Source organism: Chanodichthys erythropterus, chromosome 1, assembly GCF_024489055.1.
Source record: "Chanodichthys erythropterus isolate Z2021 chromosome 1, ASM2448905v1, whole genome shotgun sequence".
Lineage (NCBI taxonomy): Eukaryota > Metazoa > Chordata > Actinopteri > Cypriniformes > Xenocyprididae > Chanodichthys > Chanodichthys erythropterus.
In genome coordinates this window covers 22,922,085-22,948,737 of record NC_090221.1, presented here as the reverse complement: position 1 = coordinate 22,948,737, position 26,653 = coordinate 22,922,085, and the positions used below count along the sequence as shown (strand labels likewise).

General features: G+C 40.2%; 2 protein-coding genes across 2 annotated transcripts in view; one reads left to right on the top strand and one right to left on the bottom strand.

The window, feature by feature from the left end:
• Window positions 1-24,402, top strand: part of ppp3cb (protein phosphatase 3, catalytic subunit, beta isozyme) — a 123,606-nt gene extending 99,204 nt beyond the window's left edge. The window contains exons 13-15 of the mRNA XM_067390689.1: window positions 5,685-5,782; window positions 6,126-6,173; window positions 22,656-24,402. Of these exons, the coding sequence (XP_067246790.1) occupies window positions 5,685-5,782; window positions 6,126-6,173; window positions 22,656-22,834 (325 nt within the window). The 3' untranslated portion in view covers window positions 22,835-24,402. The remainder of the gene's footprint in view (window positions 1-5,684; window positions 5,783-6,125; window positions 6,174-22,655) is intronic.
• Window positions 1,759-3,586, bottom strand: LOC137022758 (uncharacterized). The gene is made up of 5 exons (XM_067389205.1): window positions 3,567-3,586; window positions 3,392-3,485; window positions 2,718-2,880; window positions 2,174-2,244; window positions 1,759-2,082 (listed from the first exon to the last, which is right to left on the bottom strand). Exons 1-5 carry the CDS (start codon window positions 3,584-3,586, stop codon window positions 1,759-1,761), a joined length of 672 nt encoding a protein of 223 aa, XP_067245306.1.
• Window positions 24,403-26,653: the final 2,251 nt, after the last annotated feature.

Below are 26,653 nucleotides of genomic sequence, written 5' to 3'. Positions count from 1 at the left end.
TATATATATATATATATATATATATATATATATATATATATATATATATATATATATATATATATATAAATATATATAATATCAACATTTCAATTAAATTATGCTTTTCGCAATGCTTCATGGGATTGTAGTTCTTTCCCTCTCCAAAGCCGTTAAGTACACAGTGGATGTATTTTTGTCTGATTTTCAAATACTTTTTTGCTTCAAATCAAATTTTGTAATGTTTAGATTCACCTCGTAGCTGGTTGGCTGGTTCATGTCTTATAATTCTTTAATGAATAAGTATTCCCTTATTTGTGAGATTTGTATCCGTATAAGAGTTTAAATCTAAGTAAAAGTTGTATCTTTTTACCCTTGCATTTAGGTCATCACAAATTACATATTATTTTTATGTATATAATATATATATATATGTATAGGACTGTTCTTCTGTACATCACAGTGGTCTTCTATTGTTGAGTTTATTTGTACTTTATAAATAAATCAAATGAAATGAAAATAAAATTAAGACGTTTTTAAATCCCTATGGGAGGAAATGAATAGAAAAAAATACTTCCAGAACCAATGCCGCAGAAAGAGCAAACTGTTATTAAAGAAAATATTAAATAAAATAAAGCTGAACTAAAATAAAATAAAATATAAATATTAGATGAAAAGCTGTAACTTAAACTTAAATTACTACAACATAAACTAAACTGAAAATGAGAACAGAAAATATAAATATTCAGGTTAACACATTTTCTTTATTTTAATGCTTGAACAAGATCAGTAAAATAGCCTCATTAATACATATAAAGCTCATACTGTACAAATACTATATACGCTGAGGCAGTCATGTGCTTCTGTATATTATACACAGCAAATTCTGGTCTTTGGAATAAACTCCCTGGTAGTTAAAATCAACTCAATCTGAGTGTACATGCGTGACCATCAAATAGACTCCAGCACAGTGTTAAAATAACTCTGCTCTTGGAGTTGAATTTTTAACACTTTTTTAGAGTTAAAATTTAACACTTTCTGGAGTAAAAATACTACTCCTACAGTGAGTAACTGTAACTCTGAAATTGAGATAAATATGAACTCCTTTACCAGTGTTAAATTCAACACTTAAAAACATTAAATTTTACACTTCTTAGAGTTAATATTTAATCTTTTATGTGAAAATGACTACACTGAATGCCATACTCCTCACTAACTGCTTTTATTTAAGCAAATCCATACATTAGCTTTAGAAATTCCATGCATGGACACACTTTGAAATTAACTGCAGTCATAAAATACTGTAAAATCTAACAGCAAAATGTTTACATTTAATACATGTAGGCATCTAACAGAGTGCCAAATAAAACTGCTTAGTAAAATTGTATAAAACATTGTCAACACATTACTGCGTCATATAAAATAAAGCCAGCAGGATTATAAAAAAAATAAATAAAATAAATAAAAAGTAGTGCAGGATTGTGTAACCTGAGGTAGACACTTATACATCAGATGAAGTAACAAGGAACAAGTTCACAGTGAACTAATTTAAATAAGAAATCAGATAATACAACTCTCTGATACAACATAAAATTGTGTATCACACCCATATGACATTTGGGCATCAAAAGATTTGAAATGTCTTAATCTTTCCCTTTCTATAACCAGTTCCTTGGTAGGTTTTCAGTCACTTGAAAAGCATGGAAGTGATCATGGAAAAATGTTTCAAAAGGATGAAGTGCAGAGGAAACAACTTAACATTTTGGTTAAACAAGACAATTAGTGCTTGTTCAACAGCCTTGCTCTTAGCTCTTTGACTCTTGGAGTTTCCTCAGTTGTACTTATATCGATATTGTACACAGTTGTCTGCAAAAATGTGTACAGACTGGACAGAGCATCATCATACTTCACACTGAAAACAAAATGGGACTTGAACAGCTCGTCAAAGGCACCCAAGGATGTACATGATTGACAAGGCAGAACTTTTCTGTCCAAGACAATGTAAAAGGTGGAAACCTGTGCTTTTGAAGTCCCTGAGGCGAGAAGATATGGCTGAGGGTTTCCTTCAGTTGTCAGGAGATGATCATCAAGGCTTTGGCATGACTGAAACATAACATAAATGTCCCCTTTATAAATAATTTGTTAAAAATTAGGCATCAAGTACAATATTTGGAATAGGATAGTCTTAACAAACCTTATGAAATTTGACCAGATGATCTGTTGCCTCTCCAACACTGATCTTCTTGGGACGCTTTCTTCCAGCTGGTTGTGGAGTAAGAAGATGAAGCAGGACAAATAGAGAAGCCATGTCACTGTCCCAGTCTGGAGACAGAAAATAACAGTAGTTATTTCAAACCAGTCTCTTTATGGCATCATTAAGTTAACAGCGTGGATTGTGTATCATAATACTGTTAGTGGGGTAGTTATTAGTTGTGTGATGGAGAGCAAACTAAATTTCTAAATTTCATACTGTACATATTCAAAGCCAAGGGGACTTTTCCACGCATCACTTTTTTTAAATTCAAGTAGTTATGAACAGCATTCACAAAGCATTAATTTACTGATGAGCTTTTGTAATAGACTAAATTTTAAGAAATAACTGTGTTGTGTTTTTAGCAGACTTTTGGAGATAAATGTTTTTGGGAAATAATCAATAAAAACTTTAACCAGAAGATTAATTGATTCAAGTAAAAACATTACTATTTTAACGATGACTGTACCTGGTTCATCAGTAGGATCAGATCCTTCTTTCAGTACAGCTTTCAGATGCTGTTTCAGGAGAGCAGTCTCTTTAAGGTTCCTGGCCTCCTGGATGACTTTTGCTTTGAAACCATTTTTCCATTTTTCCAGAAACCTTGAAGCAACCTCTGCTCCAAACATTAGTGAGAAGTCTTGCAAAATCTAATTAAAAAACAAAAGCAAACCGTTTAAACATATAATGTAACATAATATTTTTAATAAAATTTCATATTCTTATTTAATATTTACCAGTCCTTTGACGTCCAAGAAACGAGGAAACATTTGTAGTACATCAGCTGAGCGCTGTGGGTTGTGAAGAATCTGCTGACGGTATTGGAAAGTTTCTCTCATCTTCTGGAACACTAAGTCACGGTCAGTTGTGTGATTGAGGAGAGACACAGCTTCCAGACATTCATCTCCCATTCGCTGGTCATCGGTTCCAATCGTTCTTGATGATGTGGGACCTCCTTTTAGCTCCACTCTGCTCTGTGATGTAGAGGTGGTTCTGAATTTACGTTGCACGGTCTTTATACGCCACTCAAGAAAGCCTTTGTTGCTCTGAATGTCATAGAAATGTTCCTGGGAGGAAGCAGTATCTTATGTTAGACAACATAATACAATTACAGTGACTCAAGTGTGTATAAGATGTTTATGGTTCGGCAGGCAAACTTACATATCCTTTTTTAGAGTATGGGTCTTTCAAAGATGGGAACAGGGACACAATCCCAAGGGCATGGAACTCCTTTGTTGCTTTACTGACAGCTCTCCTGCAAAGATTAAACTAATGTCTTAAGATTCTTGTCTAATTTTTTTTTTAAAGGATAAAGCCATGTCTTGAAGGTTCTTACCCTTCTTTTTCATAAATCATGTTTTATAAATCACCATATGTACAGCACTATCTCTCCTACGTACTCGGTGCTCTCTGTACGTCTGTTGACTATAGTGCAGTTATGTCACTTTAATTGTTTTTATAACAAAGTTTACACTATGCACGAAAAATTTGGCATGCGAGAGATTTAAATAAGACATAGGCTGTTGATCGCATGCCATTGGTTTTGTCCTGCACTATTCACATTGAAGATCACCAATTATTATATAAGACTTATGTATGGTTTAAATATGGTTTATGCCTAGAATCTTTTTGACTAATGATAATTCTTGTGGCCCATGTCCAACCTCAAATGATGGCCATTACAGTTGGCATACAATTCAAAGTTCAGACAAATGACAAATAAAATATAGACTACAATAGCTATATTGTGACAAAATTACATTCCATGTCATTATCATTTGTGTAGTCTATGCAAAAAAAAAAAAAATAATAAAAAAAGAGTGACCTTTAATATAAAATATCTTTCATAGACTAGATGCTCTTTAAAATATGTGTATGATATCTCATATATAATCTGAATATATTATAGTAAAATGTTTCCATATGTCTATGCACGCACTTGGGGGAAAAAAAGCATAGTTTCCCTGTTACGGAAGTCAAGCAATGCAGCATTATTTAATTTATTTCTCATTATCTCAATATAGGTTGTTTTCTTGTGATCTGAATGCTAAAAAAGTAGTTGTGATAATGAGAAAACAAGAAAGAGACCTGTACCTGCCTGTACTTGCCGTTTTTGAAAGGCGCGCATGTGCGTACATGCTCTAGTATGTAAGAACATACTAAGCAAAATAACTGAGAAAAATGAGAATTAGTCCTCAGGTAATTTATAGCAAGATTTGGGCATTAATTGGATCTCAAATGGATTCATTTAAAGTTATTACTCCACCACCTGCGTGGCATCAACCACAGTGATTGAACGACAAATTTGCAACAATGCAGTTTTCGGGTTGTGACTTGCTAGTTGATTTCTTCAACAATGCATTGTACCAAAGAACTTGATTGTACTATGGAGGTTAAGCAGCGAGTTACGTAGTTGTATGGGAAAAGCACCCCAGAGAGGTTTTATGTGGTCACATTTCCACAGATGGACAGGCAGTTATTAAAAGAAGTTGCATGCTGTGCTTGTCCAATTAATTTAATTTACCTCATAATTATGCAGATAAGAACGTTAGACAAGGGATTGTGAAAATATAAAAGTCTGCAGTGTGAAATATAAAAGTCTGATAAAGTATAGCAGTGTGAAAAGACAGCTCAGGATTCATGTTAACAGTATAACCTATGTTAACAGTTATTTTAATATTACTATAATAGTATTTGTTAATATTTTAAATTAACTTTTTTTATATTTTTTATTTTTTTATATTTTCTGTTTTCATTTTAAATGTAGTTTTAGTAATTTTGTTGTGCTTTTGTCATTTGTATTAATTTTTGTTTTTTAATATTTCTATTTAGCTTGAATTTATATTTATTTCAGTTTTTGTAATATTTTAGTATTATTTATATAACAGTTTTATGTTAACAGTTATTTGATTAGCAAGTATATACTATAATATTTTGTTTAATTAGCTTTTATTTTTATATTTTATGTTTTCATTTTAACTTTAAGTTTTATTTTTTTGTTGTGCTTCTTTCATTTTTATCATTTGTTTATATATATTTGTATTGTGCTTGTATATATATATATATATATATATATATATATATATATATATATATATATATATATATATATATATATATATATATATATATATATATACAGTAGTCAACATTTGAAGTGGATCAAAACCTTTCATCAAAGTTGTAATTTTAGTTGTCATAGTTTTTATTTTAATATTTATATTTAGCTTGAATGCATATTTATTTGTTTTAGTAATATTTTACCATTACTTATGTACTATAATAATATTTGTTAATATTTTTAATTAGCTTTTATTTATTTTATTTAAGTTTTAGTAGTTTTGTTGTGTGCTTTTGTAGTTATTATTATTATTATTATTATTTGTAGCTTGAATTTATATTTATTTCAATTTTAGCAATTATAATACATAATTTTCGTTGTGTATTTCTGTAGAGAGGAGAGTGAGAATGTGTTAACCCTGAAAGGTCTGACCCCTACTGGCATGCTGCCGAGTGGCGTACTGTCTGGAGGAAAACAGACCTTGCAGAGCGGTGAGTTACAAACCCAAACATTGCTCTTTCACTTTCCAATCACAACCTCTTTTTTCTTTCAAGGTCACTAAGACAGTGTCTTACAAACTCACTCACATGTTTGCTAACCCCTCTCTTTTGGTGAAACATTTTCGTTCATTCTCTTCGCTAATTAAACCATCTGAAATGTGCACACACAAACATACTGGGAAACTAACCAGCTAGCGCTAACTGCTACCTGCCCGTGGCAGCTACTTGGCAGCTAATGCTGGGGGAATGTGCTGCCTGCATGACTGTCACAATAAACTCCCCAATCCATCCTCCCTCTCTCCCTCTCTCCGTCTGTCTTTCTGTGCCTCCTCAGCTACCATCGAGGCCATTGAAGCAGTCGAGACGGATAAGGATGGAGAAGGTAAACTGGCCGGCCTCTATCTCTCTCTGTGCTGCTCAGAGGTTTCATAGTGACCGCTGTAACACGCTAGCTAGCTAGACAGTGCAGCCTAGCTAACTGAGCGTGTGGGGTGCTATGACTGGTCAGGGATTGTGTATTTCACACAGACACACACATATCATGCACTGAATATCTAAAAGTGGACATACACTATGTTCAAAAGTTTGGGGTCAGTAAGATTTTTCTTAAAAGCAATAAATACATTTGTTCAGCAAAGATACTTTAAATTTATCAAAAGGGGCAGTAAAGACATAACATTGAAAAATCCATTGATGAATCCATTGAAAAATATTTTGGGGAAAAAATTCTGTTCTTTTGAACTTTCTATTCATCAATAAAACCTAATCACTGTATCAACAATAATATTAAGCAGCACAACTGATTTCAATAATAAGAAATTATTCTTAAGCAGCAAATGAAAATTCAGTTTTGTCATCACAGGAATAAATTACATTTTAAAACATTAAATTACAAACATATTAAATTACAGTTATTTTAAATTGTAATAATATTTCATAATTTTGCATAAGAGCTGTTTAAGAGACAAACACATTACAAATTGTATGCAAGTGTCGTATAGGCCTGTATTTTTAAGTTAGTATCGAATTGAATAATTACTTAATTTAATTATAATAATAATTAAGTTAATAATAACTTAATTGTTATTTTAATTTATAATTAAGCAATGCCAATTAAATTACATTAAATGATGATGCTATTATTCATTTAAGTGCTATTAAACCATTCCAGCACGATAAGATGAAAAAAGAACTTGCCGCGATGTTTGTGAAGCAGCTCTCTTTGAACCAACACCCGGAACGCGTACAGAATGCCGCTTCAGAATTATCTTTTGGACAAAAACACCCAAAATTATGTCAAAATGCCAGTGTTTGTTGAGTATCCTCATAAGCACAGTCTTAAATTAGTTAAAAAATCTTTTTAATGAACTTAAAGAGTGAGAAAATATGTGTGTCAGATTTGCATCATGTTTATCAGGTCTTAAAGTAATAAACCTGCTGCTGTCTGTAATTAATGTTAATCAAAGAACAAAAGACAAAGAGAAAATCACTCACTGCTCATGACTAAATCACTTTTGTAGCTTTAATACGGATTAATCTATATTCTATATATAATTTATGCAGTGAAGACTGTGCAGGGTTTATTAACTGCACAGATACAGAAATGATTCAATTTCTGTAAATTTACCTGTTAGACCTATTTACGTGTTAGACTTTAAAGCACTGTTTACAAGGTTACATGGGTCAACAACAGCGAAAACAGTAACTTTTTTGTGCATTTTAGCAGAGCAGGTAAAATTCAGAACCGGCTCAACTGGGCCAGTAGAAAAAAACCTTAGCGTTGAGCCCTGATATACGTTCAGAGGTAAATGTGAGATTTATTACAGTGGATTTATGTGAAGATTGTTTCATGTTCACTTAAAATAAAGTTGTTATATCTATTATATGTTACAAATGATAGCTTTCAATACTGTAAAGTTAAACGGCTAAAATAAAAAAAAAAAAAAAAAAATAAAAAAAAAAAAATATATATATATATATATATATATATATATATATATATATATATATATATATATCCTCATTAATCATTATCAGGGACATCAGTACCAGTATTGGTATCAGCGGCCCTGTTTACGCCTGGTGCATTTTAGTCGATCGAATCACAAGTGGTCAAATCAAATCAAAAGTATAGACTTTTTCAGATCTTTGATCTAATGGACAAAATAAGCCCGCGCAATTTACATATGAACGCTTACGGAGAAAATGGAAAAACATACGGGGAGCAGCAGCTTTCATTTCTGCTCCGACAGCCGCAAGACCACAATGAACGCTGTGAGTATGTGTTAGAAATCAGGAATGATGAGAGAACATTGTGCTTGGCACGTTTTTCATCTTCAGATCAAGCTTGGGTCTTCAGCCGACAAACTTTAAATCCTGTCTGGCTATCGCGCTTCCCATAATGTTTACGAGTTATGTCAGTAGGCAGAGAGTAGGCGGTCTTTTGTGGCTGTTCGAACACATTTGACCACATGAGCGTTTACACTACGAAAGCAGCCTGGTTGAATGTGCTTTCGACTACCTCTGGAGGTGGTCAAAAGTGGACAGCCTCAAAACTTTTTGCACCTGTATTTAGCATCGTCCACTTGTGATCCAATCAATCAAAACGCATCTTAATACCAGGTGTAAACAGGGCCAGTGATACTGGCCTTCATTCATAGTGCTTTTTAAAAGGTGCCATTAGACAAATATTTAAAATATGCATTGTTATGTTTGTTTCTACATTATTTTGGAGATTCTATGTGAAAGTATTACAATATAAAAAACATATTAAAACTTTAATGTTAGGTGTGATTAATCGTGATTAATTACAGAAAAATATTTGATTATTTTTTTTAATTGATTGACAGCACTAATATGTTTTCTGCAAAACTGAACAACACTCGGGGCATTGACAGGGCAGTACTGCATTGTCACAAAAGTTTAAGCCTTGCCAATTTAAATATTCAAGCTCAAGAAGACAAGGGAACTCAAGTTTTTATTCGGGCAGTGTGTGGGAAGTTTTCTGTGGGCAAACAGTTGAGAAATAAAATTGTGTAACAGTATATTGGATCCATGCTGTTACGAATGGGAGGCTCAGGCAGGAGATCCAAGTGCAGCGTTTTATTAAGAATGAGAATGGTCGTACAGGCAGGGTCAATCAGGAACAAACAGGAGCAGCAAAGGACAGGCAGGGTCGTAGTCAGGGTACAGGCGGTAGGTCACAAGGCAGGCAGATATCACTCACAGGTCGGTATACAAAGCAAGGATCAGGACAGGCAGCAACGGATCAAAAACAGGAACAGACAAGGTCGAGAACAGACAGGCAAACAGGGAATAAACGCTCGGAAATTGTACACTGGGGAAACAATACTTCGCGGTGAGGTGGTGTGTGTGGAAGTCCTTTATAGTCCAGGTAATGAGCTGCAGCTGGGTGTGGTGATCAGTGATTAGTGTGAAGTGTGTGCAGGTGAGTGACAGAGAGGATGATGGGAGATGTAGTCCAGGAACAATGACAGGAACAGACGGTGATCATGACATAATGCCCCCCTCCCGGAAGGCGCGTCCTCGCGACGTGAAGGAACAGCTAGGGAGGGGGGGGTGGGTGCATTGGAGGTTTAACGGCAGACGGGGACGGAATCTCCAATGCAGCCCCAGGGATTCAGGCAGCCACGGTGGGTCAGGTGGCTCAGGCGGCCATGGCAGGTCAGATGGCCTGGGCAGCCACAGTAGGTCGGATGGTTCAGGCAACCACAGCTGGTCAGGTGACTGACGGCCACGGTAGATCAGGTGGCTCGGGCGACCACGGCAGGTCAGGTGGCTCGGGCAACCACGGCAGGTCAGGTGGCTTGGGCAGCCGCAGCAATGAGTCCATGAATGGCCCAAGTGGGCTACAGTCCATAAATGGCCCTGACAACAGTGACTGGGCAGGGTCCCCACCCACTAGCTCCCCACCCCTAGGTATACTGCCCCCCCCCAAAAAGTTCTTGGGGATTTCAGCGGGGCCCGTCGCAGGTTCGTGGGCAAGGAGTTCGGGTGGCGCCGGCAGGGCCAGGCGTGTGGGTGAAGCCGGCAGAGCGAGGAGCTCGGGTGGCGCCGGCAGAGCGAGGAGTTCGGGTGGCGCCGGCAGGGCCAGGCGTGTGGGTGGCGCCGGCAGAGCGAGGAGCTCGGGTGGCGCCGGCAGGGCGAGGAGCTCGGGTGGCGCCGGCAGGGCGAGGAGCTCGGGTGGCGCCGGCAGGGCGAGGAGCACGGGTGGCGCCGGCAGAGCGAGACACCTGGGCGCAGTGGGAGAGACCTCTGGAGTAGTCTCTGGACCCCCAACGGCCTCTTGAAAGGCTTCTGAGCCTTGAGGAAAGAAAGAAGCCTTCTTCCTCCTTCTCCTCCTCTTCCGAGGGTGAAGTGATGGTTCACCGGTTGGAGTGGATTCTGGAGCGGACTCAGTGGCTGGAACGTCCCCTGCATCCTTACGCACCGCAGGGGCGGCCATCTTGCCCGTGGGCACTGGCAAAGCAGTCTTTTCGTCCATCGTGTCCAGAGCGCTCGAGTCCATGGATACCGGCGAACTTGAGAGCGTTGCAACGGGCGAGCTTGAGAGCATTGCAACGGGCGAGCTTGAGAGAGTTGCAACAGGCGAGCTTGAGAGAGTTGCAACAGGCGAGCTTAAGAGCGTTGCAACAGGCGAGCTTGAGAGCGAAGCGGGCGGCGGGCTTGAGGGCGAAGCGGCCGGCGGGCTTGAGAATGAAGTGGCTGGTGGATGCTTAGGGATGCCAGCCGCTCGAGCTGAAGTCATCGGCGGATCTGCCACACTGCAACGCAGTCCTCTCCGCTCCCTGACTGATCTAGAGACGTGACGTGACTCTGGGCGATCAGCGGCGACGTGACGTTGCTCTGGGCGATCAGCGAAGGCGTGACGTTGCTCTGGGCGATCAGCGAAGGCGTGACGTTGCTCTGGGCGATCAGCGAAGGCGTGACGTTGCTCTGGGCGATCAGCGAAGGCGTGACGTTGCTCTGGGCGATCAGCGAAGGCGTGACGTTGCTCTGGGCGATCAGCGAAGGCGTGACGTTGCTCTGGGCGATCAGCGAAGGCGTGACGTTGCTCTGGGCGATCAGCGAAGGCGTGACGTTGCTCTGGGCGATCAGCGAAGGCGTGACGTTGCTCTGGGCGATCAGCGAAGGCGTGACGTTGCTCTGGGCGATCAGCGGCGACGTGACTCGTGGTAGAGGCCGCCATTTTGTGTGTGTTCTCGGGCTTGGCAGCCATTACAGGATTCACTGTTGTGTCGGAATCCTCTGCGACTCCCACAGTGAAAGTCGAACCAACTGCAAGCAAGGCAAAGTCCAGGAATTCTATGAACGATCCGCGGGGACCATTGGTGAGTACACAGTCCTTTAGTGGTTCGTTTAATCCGTAAGCGAAGAAGTCAATGAGGGCACAGTCCGGCAGATCAGATAGATAAGCAATATCCAAAAAGTTCTGAATGTGCACCTCGAGGGTACGGGTACCTTGGCGGAGGCTGATCAGTTGCATTGCTGGGTCCATGTTGAAACGGGAAAGACGCTCACCGAAGCTGCTGGATCTGGTAGTGGCGAAGTATTCTGTTACGAATGGGAGGCTCAGGCAGGAGATCCAAGTGCAGCGTTTTATTAAGAATGAGAATGGTCGTACAGGCAGGGTCAATCAGGAACAAACAGGAGCAGCAAAGGACAGGCAGGGTCGTAGTCAGGGTACAGGCGGTAGGTCACAAGGCAGGCAGATATCACTCACAGGTTGGTATACAAAGCAAGGATCAGGACAGGCAGCAACGGATCAAAAACAGGAACAGACAAGGTCGAGAACAAACAGGCAAACAGGGAATAAACGCTCGGAAATTGTACACTGGGGAAACAATACTTCGCAGTGAGGTGGTGTGTGTGGAAGTCCTTTATAGTCCAGGTAATGAGCTGCAGCTGGGTGTGGTGATCAGTGATTAGTGTGAAGTGTGTGCAGGTGAGTGACAGAGAGGATGATGGGAGATGTAGTCCAGGAACAATGACAGGAACAGACGGTGATCATGACACATGCTTTAGCTCTTAAAGTGACAGCAGGCTAATATTCAGGGCTGCTGTCTGTTTTTAATGTTAATCAAACAACAAAAGACAAAAGAACAATCACTCATTGCTCTTGACTGAATAACTTTTTTAACTTTAATTAGGATTAATCTATGTTTCTAAAAAAAAATTCATGGCCGGTAAATTTTCTTAAGTATATATATATATATATATATCTGTCTGAATAGTCTGAATAGTGTTTTATAGAAATATACTGATACACAAATACATACAGACATGCACACACATACACTTTCACACCTGTGTTTTCCTGCTTATGCAAATGCTGGACTCTGCTCTGCTGTTCTCCACCCTTTTTTCTCAATGGCACACATTTTTATGTACTTAATAATCAGCAAGGTTACAGAATGACTCAGCAGACGACAAGAATCTGGGCCATGGGCGGGTGGGGGCGCACGTCCCCTGCCTATCACAAATGACCCAGTATTCTTACAGCACCATGCCCCAAACTCTGATCAACCCAGAGCCGCTCCTCGCGCACTCACTCTGGGTTTGGTCTGCCATGACCATGTGATCTGCAGGGATCATGTGACCTCTCTATGACAGGGTTTGTTTTTAAACTCATTCAGAGATAAATGTTTTCACGGATATCTGGAAAAAAGTGACTTAAATGTCAATGAGGGTTCTGGAAGTTAAAATGCCATTTGAAATCTCCAGCAAAAGAGGATTTTAGTCAATAACATACTAACCTTATGAGACTGACCTTGCACTGTTACATGCTGGCTTGACTAGATAATCCACAAAAGAAGCTTGACACAGAAGAACGATGAACGATAACTGAGGTTATAAATACACAGGGATATAGGGAACAGGTGAGACACTGCCCTTACGAAAAAGAAGTATACTTCAAGTTAATTTTATCAAGTATACTTAAGAAATATTCAAGTATATTTTTTTAAGTATACTTTATGTAGTAAGTATATTAGTATCAATATACTAGTAGTAAACTTGTAAGTGTATTATTTCAATACCGCTTGGAACTAAATTGGCCCAATTGAAGTATATTTTTAAGTGTACTATTAGCAGGGTGCGATTTGTGGTAATAAATGCGGGTAATAAAGTAATAAATATTACTTTATTATAGCTTAAATAAAGCGCAAAAGAAACTATGAGCATGCACCGTTGTTGTAAGTTAAGTCATGAAAATACCAAACATGCGATTAAAGCTGCCTCAAAACTGTGCATGCAGGTATGTATTATTTGTTTACATGGTTTTAAAGCTATTGTTATCCAATTTGTTGGCCTTAAAAATGTCTTAAAAATGCACATACCAAGGAAATCAATTTTCTCAGGGGAGCATGCCCCCATACCCCCCTAGCATTCTACATTTTTTGACCTCAGTAATTATGAAACTCTGCCTAAGGCCCAGCTTATATTCTGTTAAATGAAATCTGAGGTAAACGTGTATTTCTACAAATGTGCGCACTTTTGGACTTAAACTTTGTATGTGTATGCACTGTGATCAAAAATAATGGGACCAAACGCAATTGAATGTAGAGGGTTGTGTTGTCACAGACACGTCAGGTTCCAACGTCACCCAACCACAACGCTCACAGTCTCCAGAGTACTGATCACCGCCACCTGCACCTCATCACTCCACTCATTAGCAGCACTATATAGCACGCACACACACAGCACTCCATGTCCGGTCTCGTTTGCATCTACTCATTGCTATACTTACCTCAAGGACTCATCCCCGTGATACTCACCTGTCTCCAGCGTGCCTCCTTCCCTCTGTGTGCTCCGTCTGCTGTGTTTGTGTTCCAACCAGCTCCCAAGTTCTCCAGCGATCTCCAAGCTCCAGCGTGTATCCATCTGCAAAGAAAGGACAGTAACTATTCCTCATATCACCAGCTCAAACCTCTCTACAACCAGTTCACTTACCTGTGTGTGTTCCTCTGCTCTACTGTGGTCAAATAAACTATCGTTACCTGCATCATCTGTGTCTGTCTCCTGTCTACCGTAACAGAAGACCGGACCAACACTGCAGACCCAGTATGAGCCAGCCGGACCCCTTCCAGGAGCTCGTGGATGCGCTACGGCGCACACTTACCATCCATCCACCACCGCCATCTCCAGTCACTGTCCCTTCACCTGCACCAGCGAATACCACCGACAATGTCAACAGCCTTCCTTCGTTACCATTGGATTGCAGCGGATTCCTGCTGCAATGTACACTGGTCCTGGAGATGCAGCCGCACCTGTACCCGAGTGACACCTCTAAGATAGCGTTCGAAATTTCTCAACTCAGCGGCAAAGCATTAAAATGGGCCGACTCCATCTGGTCCCAGCGGGGCGCTGTAACCCAATCCTACTCGGCGTTTATTTCCCACTTCCGGGAAGTGTTTGGGAAACCGATCACGGATTCTTCAGCTGGTGAGAAACTTTATAATTTAAAACAAGGATCAATGTCTATTAACGACTATGCTCTGCAATTCAGAACGCTTGCAGCAATCAGCGGATGGAATGAACAAGCCCTGATAACAACCTATCGACAAGGTTTAGAACCTCGGGTGCGGCTGCATCTCGCGCCATGCGAGGACTCCATCTGCCTTGAAAAGTTCATCCAGCTCTCCATACGCTGCGCCACTCGCATGCAAGCGTGCATCCAGGAGCACCAGGACCAGTCCCTCTCCAACGTATTCCTCTGCCGATCCGAACCCGTCATCTCCCCAGAACCAGCCCAAGAACCAATGGAAGTGGAAAACTCCCGTTTATCTTCTGAAGAACGCCGCTGTCGGCTGACCCTTCATCTCTGTCTCTACTGTGGAGAACCTGGGCATGTGATTGCAGCATGCCCCACACGACCGCCGCGACCCCTGGTGAGTGCTATTATTCCTGCTACTCATAAATGAAACCACTCACTACTGTCGTCAATCTTACTGCCGCTACCGTCTCCCTTACAGTGGTCGCGCTCATCAACTCGGGGTCAGCCGGCAACTTCGTCTCCGGCGCCATCTGTCGTCAATTACGTCTCAAGACCACTCTGTTTCCGACCATCTACAAGATCAGCTCAATAACCGGCAGACCCCTGAGCCGTAAGCGCGTCTGCACCGTGGCTGGACCTGTAACACTTCAAGTGGGTTTACTACACCGAGAAGAGGCTCATATGCTGGTTCTGGAGGATTCCACCGCTGACGTGGTTCTAGGGCGCCCCTGGTTGGAGCAGCATAATCTATAAACCAGCATAAACCATCTCTTGGAAAACGGGTGAAATCCTGAAGTGCGGCGACACATGCTTCTCTCAGTGTCTGGCTGAACTTCCTCTTCCACCGACTCCTCTGCCTGACCTCACTCTCTGCGCCACGTCCATCGAAAGTCCAGTCGAACAACGCTCTGTCGATATCCCCTTCAGCGACGTCTTCTGCCCACAACGGGCTTCCAAGCTGCCTCCACACCGGCCATGGGACTGTGCCATCGACTTGCTTCCGGGTGAACCAGTGCCAAGGGGTAAGATATACCCTCTTTCCATCCCGGAGGAGAAGGCCATGGAGGATTACATCAAGGAAGCCCTCGCCCAAGGTTACATCCGGCCGTCTACTTCCCCTGCTGCTTCCAGTTTCTTCTTCGTGGCTAGAAAGGACGGAGGCTTGCGGCCATGTATTGATTATCGCTCCCTCAACAAAATAACTGTCAAGTTCAGGTATCCCCTTCCTCTCGTCCCAGCGGCCCTGGAACATCTCCGTGGTGCCACTGTGTTTACGAAGCTGGACCTCCGCAGCGCGTACAACCTCATCTTGATACGTGAGGGGGACGAGTGGAAGACCGCCTTCATCACCCCTACTGGCCACTACGAATACCTGGTTATGCTGTATGGATTGGTCAACGCCCCCTCCGTATTCCAGGACTTCATTCATGAGGTGCTCCGGGAGTTTCTCCATCGCTTTGTCTTTGTCTACATCGATGACATACTCATCTACTCCCGGAGCCAGGCCGAACATCGCTGACACGTTGCGGAGGTCCTTGCCCGTCTACGCCAATACAACCTGTTCCTCAAAGCAGAGAAGTGCTCATTCCACCAACCTTCCGTCTCTTTCCTGGGTTACAACATAGACCACAGTGGCATCCGGATGGACGAGAGGAAGGTGGAATCCATCTCTAACTGGCCAGAACTCACAACTATAAAAGAACTCCAACGTTTCCTCGGATTCTCCAACTTTTACAGAAGATTTATCAAAGGTTACAGTTCCATCGCCCATCCACTTACCAGCCTGCTCCGCAATCAACCCAAGTCTCTGTCCTGGACCCCAGCAGCCACCAACGCCTTTAACCAACTCAAAGAAGCCTTCACCACCGCTCCCTTGCTCGTACATTCAGACCCAGAGAAACAATTCGTCGTCGAAGTGGACGCCTCAACGACTGGAGTGGGAGCGGTGTTATCGCAGCAGCAGGGGACGCCAAGTAGACTCCATCCATGCGCCTTCTTCTCCCGCAAGCTCAGCCCGGCGGAAGTCAACTACTCCATCGGTGACAGGGAACTTCTTGCTGTTAAGCTTGCCTTGGAAGAGTGGAGGCATTGGCTGGAGGGAGCCAAGCACGCGTTCCTGGTATTGACTGATCATAAAAACCTTGAATATCTTCGATCAGCTAAGAGACTGAACCCTAGACAAGCCCGCTGGGCCATGTTTTTCTCACGCTTCAATTACACCATCTCCTACCGCCCAGGTTCAAAAAATGTAAAGGCTGACGCTCTCTCCCGTCTGTATGCTCCTGACGAACAGACCGAGGAACCTGAACCCATCATCCCGAGCTCTCTCATCATGTGTCCCATTACCTGGTCAGAAGAGACCATCCCCTCCTCCAATGCCTCCACGAATCCTCCGCCGGGCTGTCCACTTGGCTTGCTGTACCTTCCACGGACACGACGCACTCCCACCATTCACTCGGCTCACACGTTACTTGGCACTGGTCACCCGGGGGTCAATGAGACCCTCTTGTTGCTTAAAAAAACGCTTCTGGTGGCCAGGGATGGCTTCGGATGTCAGAAGGTACGTGCAGGGCTGTCGGGAGTGTGCCATCTCCAAATCTCCTCATCATCTGCCAGCTGGGAAACTCCTTCCGCTTCCCGTTCCCGATCGCCCATGGTCACACCTAGGAGTGGATTTCATTACTGATCTCCCTGTCTCAGAAGGAAATACCACCATCCTAGTTGTTGTGGATCGCTTCTCAAAATCATGCCGTCTGATCCCACTTCCAGGACTACCCACTGCCATGGAGACCGCCGAAATACTCTTCAACCAAGTCTTCAGATACTTCGGAATTCCAGAAGATATAGTCTCCGACCGAGGCCCCCAGTTCATATCCAGAGTATGGAAATCATTCTACTCCTTCCTAGGTGTGGCCGTTAGCCTGACTTCCGGATACCACCCACAGTCGAACGGGCAGACGGAGAGGAAGGTACAGGAGATTGGCCGCTTCCTCCGTACCTTCTGTCATGACCACCAGGACTCTTGGAACCAGTTCCTGGGTTGGGCCGAGTACGCCCAAAACTCTCTCCGCCAGTCTACTACAGGGCTCACACCGTTCCAGTGCGTACTCGGCTACCAACCCCCACTGTTCCCCTGGGATGGGGAACCCTCCAACGTTCTGGCAGTGGATTACTGGTTCCGAGAGAGCGAGAGGGTCTGGGACTCAGCACACCATCAACTGCAACGAGCCCTGCGCAGACGCAGGATGGTAGCCGACCTCCGACGTTCCAACACCCCAGTCTTCCAGCCTGGTCAGATGGTTTGGCCATCCACCCGAGACATCAGACTGCGTCTGCCCTGCAGAAAGCTGAGTCCCAGGTTCATTGGCCCATTCCCCATCGTCAAGCAGGTCAACCCAGTCACCTATCAACTCCGTCTTCCACAAGGGTATCGTATACACCCCACTTTCCACGTGTCACTGCTGAAACCTCACCACCCTTCTGTTCTTCCCACAGGACCTGACGTGGCTCCCGCCGAACCCCCCCTTCCACTCATCCTGGAGGACGGAACTGCGTATGAGGTTCGTGAGATCTTGGACTCCCGGCGTCGTGGTGGTCAGCTGGAATATCTTGTGGATTGGGAAGGATACGGCCCCGAGGAACGCTCCTGGGTCCCAAGGAACGACATCTTAGACCCCAACTTACTCCAGACATTCCACGACAGTCACCCCGAGAAACCGGCACCGCGGGGAAGAGGACGACCACCACGGCGTCGGGGTCCTCAGCCCTCTGGAGCGGGCCGTGGAGGGGGGGGGGGGTACTGTCACAGACACGTCAGGTTCCAACGTCACCCAACCACAACGCTCACAGTCTCCAGAGTACTGATCACCGACACCTGCACCTCATCACTCCACTCATTAGCAGCACTATATAGCACGCACACACACAGCACTCCATGTCCGGTCTCGTTTGCATCTACTCATTGTTATGCTTACCTCAAGGACTCATTCCCGTGAAACTCACCTGTCTCCAGCGTGCCTCCTTCCCTCTGTGTGCTCCGTCTGCTGTGTGTGTGTGTTCCAACCAGCTCCCAAGTTCTCCAGCGATCTCCAAGCTCCAGCGTGTATCCATCTGCAAAGAAAGGACAGTAACTATTCCTCATATCACCAGCTCAAACCTCTCTACAACCAGTTCACTTACCTGTGTGTGTTCCTCTGCTCTACTGTGGTCAAATAAACTATCGTTACCTGCATCATCTGTGTCTGTCCTGTCTACCGTAACATGTGTCTCATTATTCTATTAATAACTACTGATTGATTTTGCATTCCTATCAGAAATTAAGAATTATCAGAGTCATTGTAAATAGTGGTGCAAATATCTAAGCTATCTAATACTTCAAATCTCAAGGTTCTGTAACAGCTGCCAAAAAATAGTATATAGCTCCACTGTGGTTTTTAAAAAATAAAAAATTCAAACCATCCCCCCCTCTGTTTTTTTCACAAATCGCACGCTGACTATAAGTGTAATAGTAGTAAACGTTAAGTACACAACTAGTTCACAGCTACGTTTCTCATTTGTACTGCATCTGTACTACAAGTGAACTTATAAGTATAGTACTTTACTAATTTAATACTACTAATACATTTTTAGTAGATATGGAAGTACATTTAGAAATATACCCTCAGTAAACTACTAGTTTAGAGCAAGTATACTTGTAACTTTTCTTTAAGTGAACATAACATCACACTTACAGTTTACTTTTTATAAAGTGTTTTTACATACAAGTGTTTTAGTATACTACTATGTTAATATTTAGGTATTTTTTATAGGCTACTTGAAATACCTTTAACTGTACTTTAACTCTTTCCATTTTAAAAATATTTTAATCTAGCTTCATGAATCCTTTTTTTTTTTTATCAACACTTAAATGTGGGTAATTTCATTTAAAAAAAAAAAAAAGAAAAGAAAAAAAGAAACATTTTAAACGAAAGGCTGAGAAAATTGCATTTTTGTCAAAGACTATGTCCGGATGGGATTCAGAACAATGATCAAACACAGCACAGGTGGTGTAGATCGAGTCCATAAACACCCCCAAAGCTTCACAGTCCTATAGCTCATCCTGGTTCGACATTTCATACAGTAACGTTAAGCAGTTTTGATTTTTGCTGTTTAATGTTTGATGATTGCTTTATTTTATATTTGCATGAATGATCTTCGATCGCTTGGTTCAGCTTCTTCTTCTTTTGACTCGGAGATTCTGTACTCTTACAGAAGATGTGTAACAGCACCCCCCACCGTATAGCCTGAAAATTCAGTCAATGGCGAGGAAAGAGTGAAGTAGATTTGAAGTAAATTCCAATGTACACTACTAGTGGACTAGCCTACACAAAAATTCCGATACTCATAATTAGGAATACATCTGTTTTCTTTATAAATCAATATTTTCAAACAATGTACTTTTACTTTTCAAATATAGGCCAAGTATACTAAGAATTTTCTGCCAGTATAAGTCAAGTATACTTAAGTGCAATTTTAAGTATATTTCTCAGAAATACATAAAGTATATTTCTGAGAAGTAACTCAAATACTTTCTTATTTTTAGTTTAAAAGAAGTATACTAATTAGGGCTGCACGATATATCGCATGAGATTGTCACGCGCATTTCATCAATAAAATCGCCATCACCTGCTTTCAAATGCAGCGGCATTTAATAGACAGAGCCGTAGATCACTGAAAAGCCACGCAATATCGCGTTCATATCGCAGATGTATCGCCTTCGATAATGAACGCGACATTGCGTGGCTTTTCAGTGATCTACGGCTCTGTCTATTAAATGCCACTGCATTTGAAAGCAGGTGATGGAGATTTAACGGTAATCAGTGAACCGGCTTTACTGACGAAATGCGCGTGACAATCTCATGCAATATATCGTGCAGCCCTAATACTAATAGCACACTTGAATAAACTTCTTTTTCGTAAGGGTAATCAATGAAACAATGAGTAATTATGGCAACCAAGGAAATGGGAACTAAACACACAGGAACTGAACACAGGCAAAAGAAAATCAATATAAAAGATCATGAACTCAGACAAAGGGAAATCGTGATGAGCATGAGCTCCAAGGTTGTGGAGAAATGATATACACTTCTGTAAAAGTGATTTGTACTTAATTTAAAACAAAAACACAGCTGAAATCCTAGCAAAACAGCTGAAATCCTAGCAAAAAAAGGTAACTGGAATTAAACAATTTAGTAGTCATTGATGTGCCTTCATTATGAGAATACAACCTGAATTAATTTCTGTGAAAATTTTTCATAAACACTTTTCCATAAATGGTTGCTTTCATGAAATGAGAACATTTATGTAAGAATTGTTTTACAGTTTAAATCTTTCACAAGCCCTATAAGTATTAAAATTACAACATAAATATGTTTTAAATATATACAAAATGTCTAGTTCTTCTGTAATACTTGGGATGAAAACTTTTTTTTAGTATTATTTAAATAATTTTATAGTATTAATATTTTGAATGAGCTCTTTTTATATTATTTTATATTTTATAAAATTTTATTTTATTATTTTTTTCATTTTAGTTATAAATTTGTAATTTTGTTATATTCTTTTGTCATTTTTATTATATGTGTGTGTATTAGTTTTAGTAATTTTAGTGTTTCAACTTATTTTACTTCAGTTAACTTAAGCAGCAAGTATCTAATATGTATAATTTATTTTATGTCAGCTTTATATCAATTTATTAAAAATTATTTATATTTTTGATAGCTTAGGGGGCCGTTTACACAACACCTTTTTCATCTAAAAACTGAAAACTTTTTATGCGTTTTGGCTGTTCACACAACAAAGTTTAAATGGCGTTTTGGGGGCCTGAAAATGCAAATTTTTGAAAACGATACCATTATCGTACCCATGTAAACTACAAAAACACGATTTTGTAAAAACAGTGACGTGATGCGCATGCGTATTACATGTTCAGTCTATAGGAGCATAGTGTTTCTTTACAAAGGCCATGTACTCACTGCAGCTAAATTCCGTTTTCAGTTCACTTTTTAATGCTTAATCACGTTCTGCACACACACAGTTTTTGCAGATCCATTTGAAAGAGGGTCGTTTTGACGACGTTGTCATCTGTATTTGAAAAACACATCGTAGTACATTGTTGTTGTGTAAACATACCCTTGGTTTTAATTGACAATGACAACACTGGTACACAATCTTTTTTTTTTTTCTCAGATATTTCAATAATTCATAGAATAAATTAAAATACTGTAGTTTCATTTCAGAGTTGGTTGGTTTGCTTCAAGGTTTCTATAGCTCCTTATCAAATAATATTTTGGAATGCCTATGGAGAAAATCAGTGGCAAAAATACTTCCAGGACTCTTTTCTCAGCTCGCAGGGCGAGATGGGAAAAGTTTTGATGCATTTGAAAGCCAAAAACTATGTGGTCTCAGTGCAAACCCAAGAGAGAGTCTCACATCATCTCTGGCTGTGGTATAAAGCACTATGTTTCCATCAGAACTGATCAAAGTACATTCAAACCTATAAAATGTACATTACAAAAAATTGTTATGCTGGTGAAGTGGGTTTGTTTTCTAATGGAAACATTGACTGTGCTATTGGTCCTTGTGGGGTTTTCCAGCTGAAGTGAAAGTGTTAAGATGTAACGTTCATTGTCATCGCCACAGCTTTTCCCTTGTACAGCATACAGTATATATATATATTGTGTGTGTGTGTGTGTTTGTTTGTGTGTGTTTGGTTGTAAAATACATGCCTATACTGTGACTAATACATAGCAGAGTGGATCAGTGGAGTGTTTGAAGAGATGTCTGTGTATGAGTGAAATTTAAAGTCATTCCAGGTCACATTTCACTCCAAAAAGAAAAAAAAAAATATTTTGCATAAAGACCATGTAAAAAATATTGAACAAATTAAGAACATAAAGATTTTTTTGCATTATGATATTATTAATTTGATGTAATATATTGTTCCTGAAACTTTCATCATCTGGATGTGTGTGCGTGTGTGTGTTTAAAATAAATATTTTATTTATTGTTTGTTTTTTGTTTTTTTTTACATTACAGTATTAATAATTTTGGAATTAAAAAATATTTTTGCAAAGCTTCAAATCATTTTGAAGCGAAATATGACCCGGACATGTGTGCATCTCTTGATATACTAGTATTCACCATATCACTATGTCAAAAGTACACTTTGTGGTTCTGTCAAATTTTTAGAAAATTTCACTCATCTAGCAGTATTGTGATCATTTGTCTTATGTGTGATTGCCTGTTTTAGAGTTTGCCCATGCACCATTGGTGACTGTTTTTCTTTTCTCTTTCCTTTCCTCCTCATAGCCATCCGTGGCTTTTCTCCACAGCACAAGATCAACAGTTTCGAGGAGGCGAAGGGTCTGGACCGCATAAACGAGCGCATGCCCCCTCGCCGAGACGTGGTCAACAGCGTGGGGCTGTCGATGGGCAAGATGAACATGGCCGAATCCAATGGCACGGACGACAACAGCAATATCCAGTGATTCATCTCCTTCTCCTGTCCCTCACTCACCCCTACTCCTTCTCCCATAATGCAGTTCTCCCCTCTCCCCTCATTTTCACTGCTACTGTCTATGTAGCAGATGGATTATGTGATATATTTAGACAGAACTCCCTGCTTGACGTTCAACGGCCTCAACAGCAAATACGAGAGGGACAGAAGAGCCGCGCAAAGGAGATCATGCATGAGAGTTGCATGATGGGATATGTAGTTTTATGGATATGGGGCTATGTAATGGAAATGTGAACACAGAGAAGAGGGCATTTCCTTTTCCTTTGTCCGAAGAGATGTTTATTTATGCGTGTTTGCACTTCTGCGTGCGTGTCTGTGTGTGTGGAGGAGACATGTGATATATAATTATATGATGATAAGTAGGTTTTCACAAACGCTTACTGTTTTTTCTTGGCCTGTCGTGGAACGTTAAATACAAAACTAACGCTCTATTTATTTGAGAGCGGTGGAGTGTACGTTTGCATTCATATGTGCGCGAGGAGCTTATAACCATTTACTTTTACACTTCTCTCGCAGTTCCATGTTTTGCTACTTTAGTAATCACTATATATACAGAATAACTAATATTACACAAAGTAACTTCACACAGGTTATCACGAATAATCCGCAAATAACAGAGACGTTTGGAGTCGCCGTAACGCCCCTCATGCTGTTCAGCTGTGTGCTCGATGCTGCGTTGTGTAAATCCGCCACTGTCACGTCATGCTGCGGTTGCTATGGCAGTTTTCCCATGTCCCTCGGTGTCTGGTGCTTCCCCGCCTCCTATCATGCTCCGGAGCAGAGCGGCGGAAAGCATTCTGTCAGCTGCGTCAAAGACTATAGGCTACGTGTGCATATGTCTGTGTGTGAGAAATAGGGAAGTGATTTGACCTGAGGGATTGTGTCGGGCCGTTATGGGTGGTTTCAAACAGGTCCTTGTCCTGTGTAGGTGCGCTAGACTGAACGGATTTCCAGCTACGCATAATTCATGGGAGTTTATTTTGTATATAAATGGCGTATATTTTTAAGGAACGTTTTGTTATTGCTTATTTTCATGTTATTTTATTTTGTATTCAAGCTATTTATTCATTTATTTATTGTTTGTTCGTTTACATTGCTGTACAGTTAATTAAGCTCCACTGACGTGTTAAACCTTTTGCAGTTCTTTATGGATGTACAGAAGTTATCCAGTAGTGTGAAGGAACATATAATTCTGTGAAAAGACATCCGGGCTGCCAAAGCATGAATGCATGGTTATTTCAAATGTAAATCGAATATGGACACACCTTAACGTGTCTCACATTTTTAAGGAGAAGTATATTCTGATCATTATTCTAATCTAAACAATATTCTGGTTATTTATGATTATTAATTATTATTAAGAGTTCTGCTGGTTTATTCCACTTTGCCTCTTCCTTGTTTTGGTTGCTCATTGTGCTTTACGTTATGAATAATGAAAATGTTCATGAGTTATTTGTGATTCTATATCTTGTATTTTTCTCTTGAGCTTCATTCTGAGCATCATGATTTCCTGACCTACAGTACGGACAGTGTGAGCATGCCCTATGGGACAAATCTCTTTTTTTACTCTTGAATAAAATATGCATGAACCTTTTGGATTTTTCTGATTTATTCAACTTGCATTGCCAGAGTGTCACAGGTCTTACTTTAGGGCTACAAGCAGTATGCTATAAATCAACATGGACATCAGCATCTCCTCCATGTTCTGCCATAAAACAAACAAACAAAAAAGTTTAACAATTGCAGCATTAGTGGGTGAATCTCATGAAAATATATCCAAGTCACACTGTGTAAATATATATATATATATATATATATATATATATATATATATATATATATATATATATATATATATATTTTTTTTTTTTTCTTTGATGAATAGAAAGTTCAAAAGAACAGCATTTATTTGAAATAGAAATATTTTGTAACATTATAAATGTCTTTTCTGTCATTTTTGATCAATTTAATGCATCCTTGCTGAATAAATGTATCAATCTTTCAAAAGAAAAATCAAACTTTTAAATGTTAGTGTATGACCTGGTCATGTTCTTGACATGTTTTGTATGATTCTCCCTAGTTATGATAAGCAATACATAAACACATGCCATATTATCTCTGTGTTCCAAGTTATGTTGGTATAAGTTCCATTAGTAGTTGAATTAGAGAAGGTATTTTCTGATAATAAGAAATGTGTCTGCAGTACAGCAGTAGTTATCAAAGTCTATATAAATGCATTGATCAATGAAAGGCCCAAGGAGCTTGTGATGTGTTACAGGTCATCTAAATTTCTCAATTTGTCTTCCCTATCTCCAATGGAAGATATTCTCTGAAACTGTTGTAGCATCACATACGAGATCAACAGGTGGTAATTTAAAATGATACCTGATGGACAAAGTGCTTCTTGTACAAACACAAACAAATGCTAACTAATACAAATAAAGACAACAAAGAAATATATTTGTTCAAATATAACAAAATTAAAAGTCAGTGGGACTTCTTAGTAACTCCACTAATTATAAATATTTGGATCAGTTAAATAAAATTAACTTAATTAATTAACTTAAAATTAACTTAAGCCAATGGACATTCAGTGTTAATTGCTTATTAATTCTAAGAAATGTTCATTTCCAGGTTATGGGAAATGACAATCTTATGTACAGTACTACTCAGAGCATGTAGTCAGAATCTGCATGAATAGTGACTCCAGTATATGAGTATGAAACACAGACAAATTTATGTTTGACATGAACAAGACTTTATTAACTAGACTAAACACGTATCTACTCTAACATTTACATACATGCATACAGTTTACCAAGGGAAAGAGAGAGCTAAAGCAGAGTACTGGAAGCAAGAAGTTACAGCATTGTTTAAATTTCAGCAGATCAATAGCCTTGAGCAAACCATCAGTTTTGTTCTAACATGCCCTTCTTTAAAAGGGGTAAGGATACTCAATGTATCAAATAATGAGACTAAGTTTGATACTTGCATATCTCGCCCATTTGAATTAAAACGGTCCTGATGCAATTTGTGGAGGCTCCCATTGAATCTTTGCTGATATTGTCTTGATTAAAAAAAACAAAAAAAAAAACAGTTGGGTTCAGAGGATCTTTGGTGAATGGAAGGTCTAGGCCGAAGCCTGGCACAAGCTTGGGGTTCCTTAGAAGCTTCTAGCTTCTTAACATCATCTTCACATCAGCATTTTCAGTACAGGAAACAGAGAGGAAAATGGGGAAAAAAAGGCAAGAGACTGTGATCTTGTGATCAGTAATTTTAAAGGGTGAAGATGTCACACCCTCTTGAGGTGTCTGAGCCAATAAGGAGTTGTTCTCACGGAGGGAACTTTACGAGTCTTTGTGCCTTTGGCAGGATATTAGCATAAGACACTGGATTGGATGAATGAGAGAAGAACCTTCTAGATTCTACTAATGTGTCACAGAGTTAGTAACATGTAACATACGTTACCAAATAGGAAACGAAAGTTGGGGACCATAGATACCAAACATGCTACCCATGTGATTTCAGTTAAATATAAATTTGCAACTTTGGAACATTAATACCAAAATAGTTCAAAAGAGAGAATTAATACAATAAAGCCTATAAAAGGAAATTCATGAGATAGGAAAATTGGATACATGTTTATACATATCTCAAATGGTTATATATAGAATATATAGGATTAAGAGGGTTTATTTGTCAGAGTCACTAGTCTCTGCAAAATTCTTTCTTATCGTAAAAGTTCTTATCAGTTTTCCTGTGTCCTGTAACAGGACACCTAGTTCTGCCT

What these genes read in the sequence shown, in the direction of transcription:
- LOC137022758 (XM_067389205.1), bottom strand. Translation starts at nt 3,586, where the DNA reads ATGATTTATGAAAAAGAAGG. An exon ending in ATGATTTATGAAAAAGAAGG is followed by an intron (nt 3,486 to 3,566) that starts GTAAGAACCTTC and finishes TAATCTTTGCAG; the next exon opens with GAGAGCTGTCAGTAAAGCAA. An exon ending in CATACTCTAAAAAAGGATAT is followed by an intron (nt 2,881 to 3,391) that starts GTAAGTTTGCCT and finishes TTTTTTAATTAG; the next exon opens with ATTTTGCAAGACTTCTCACT.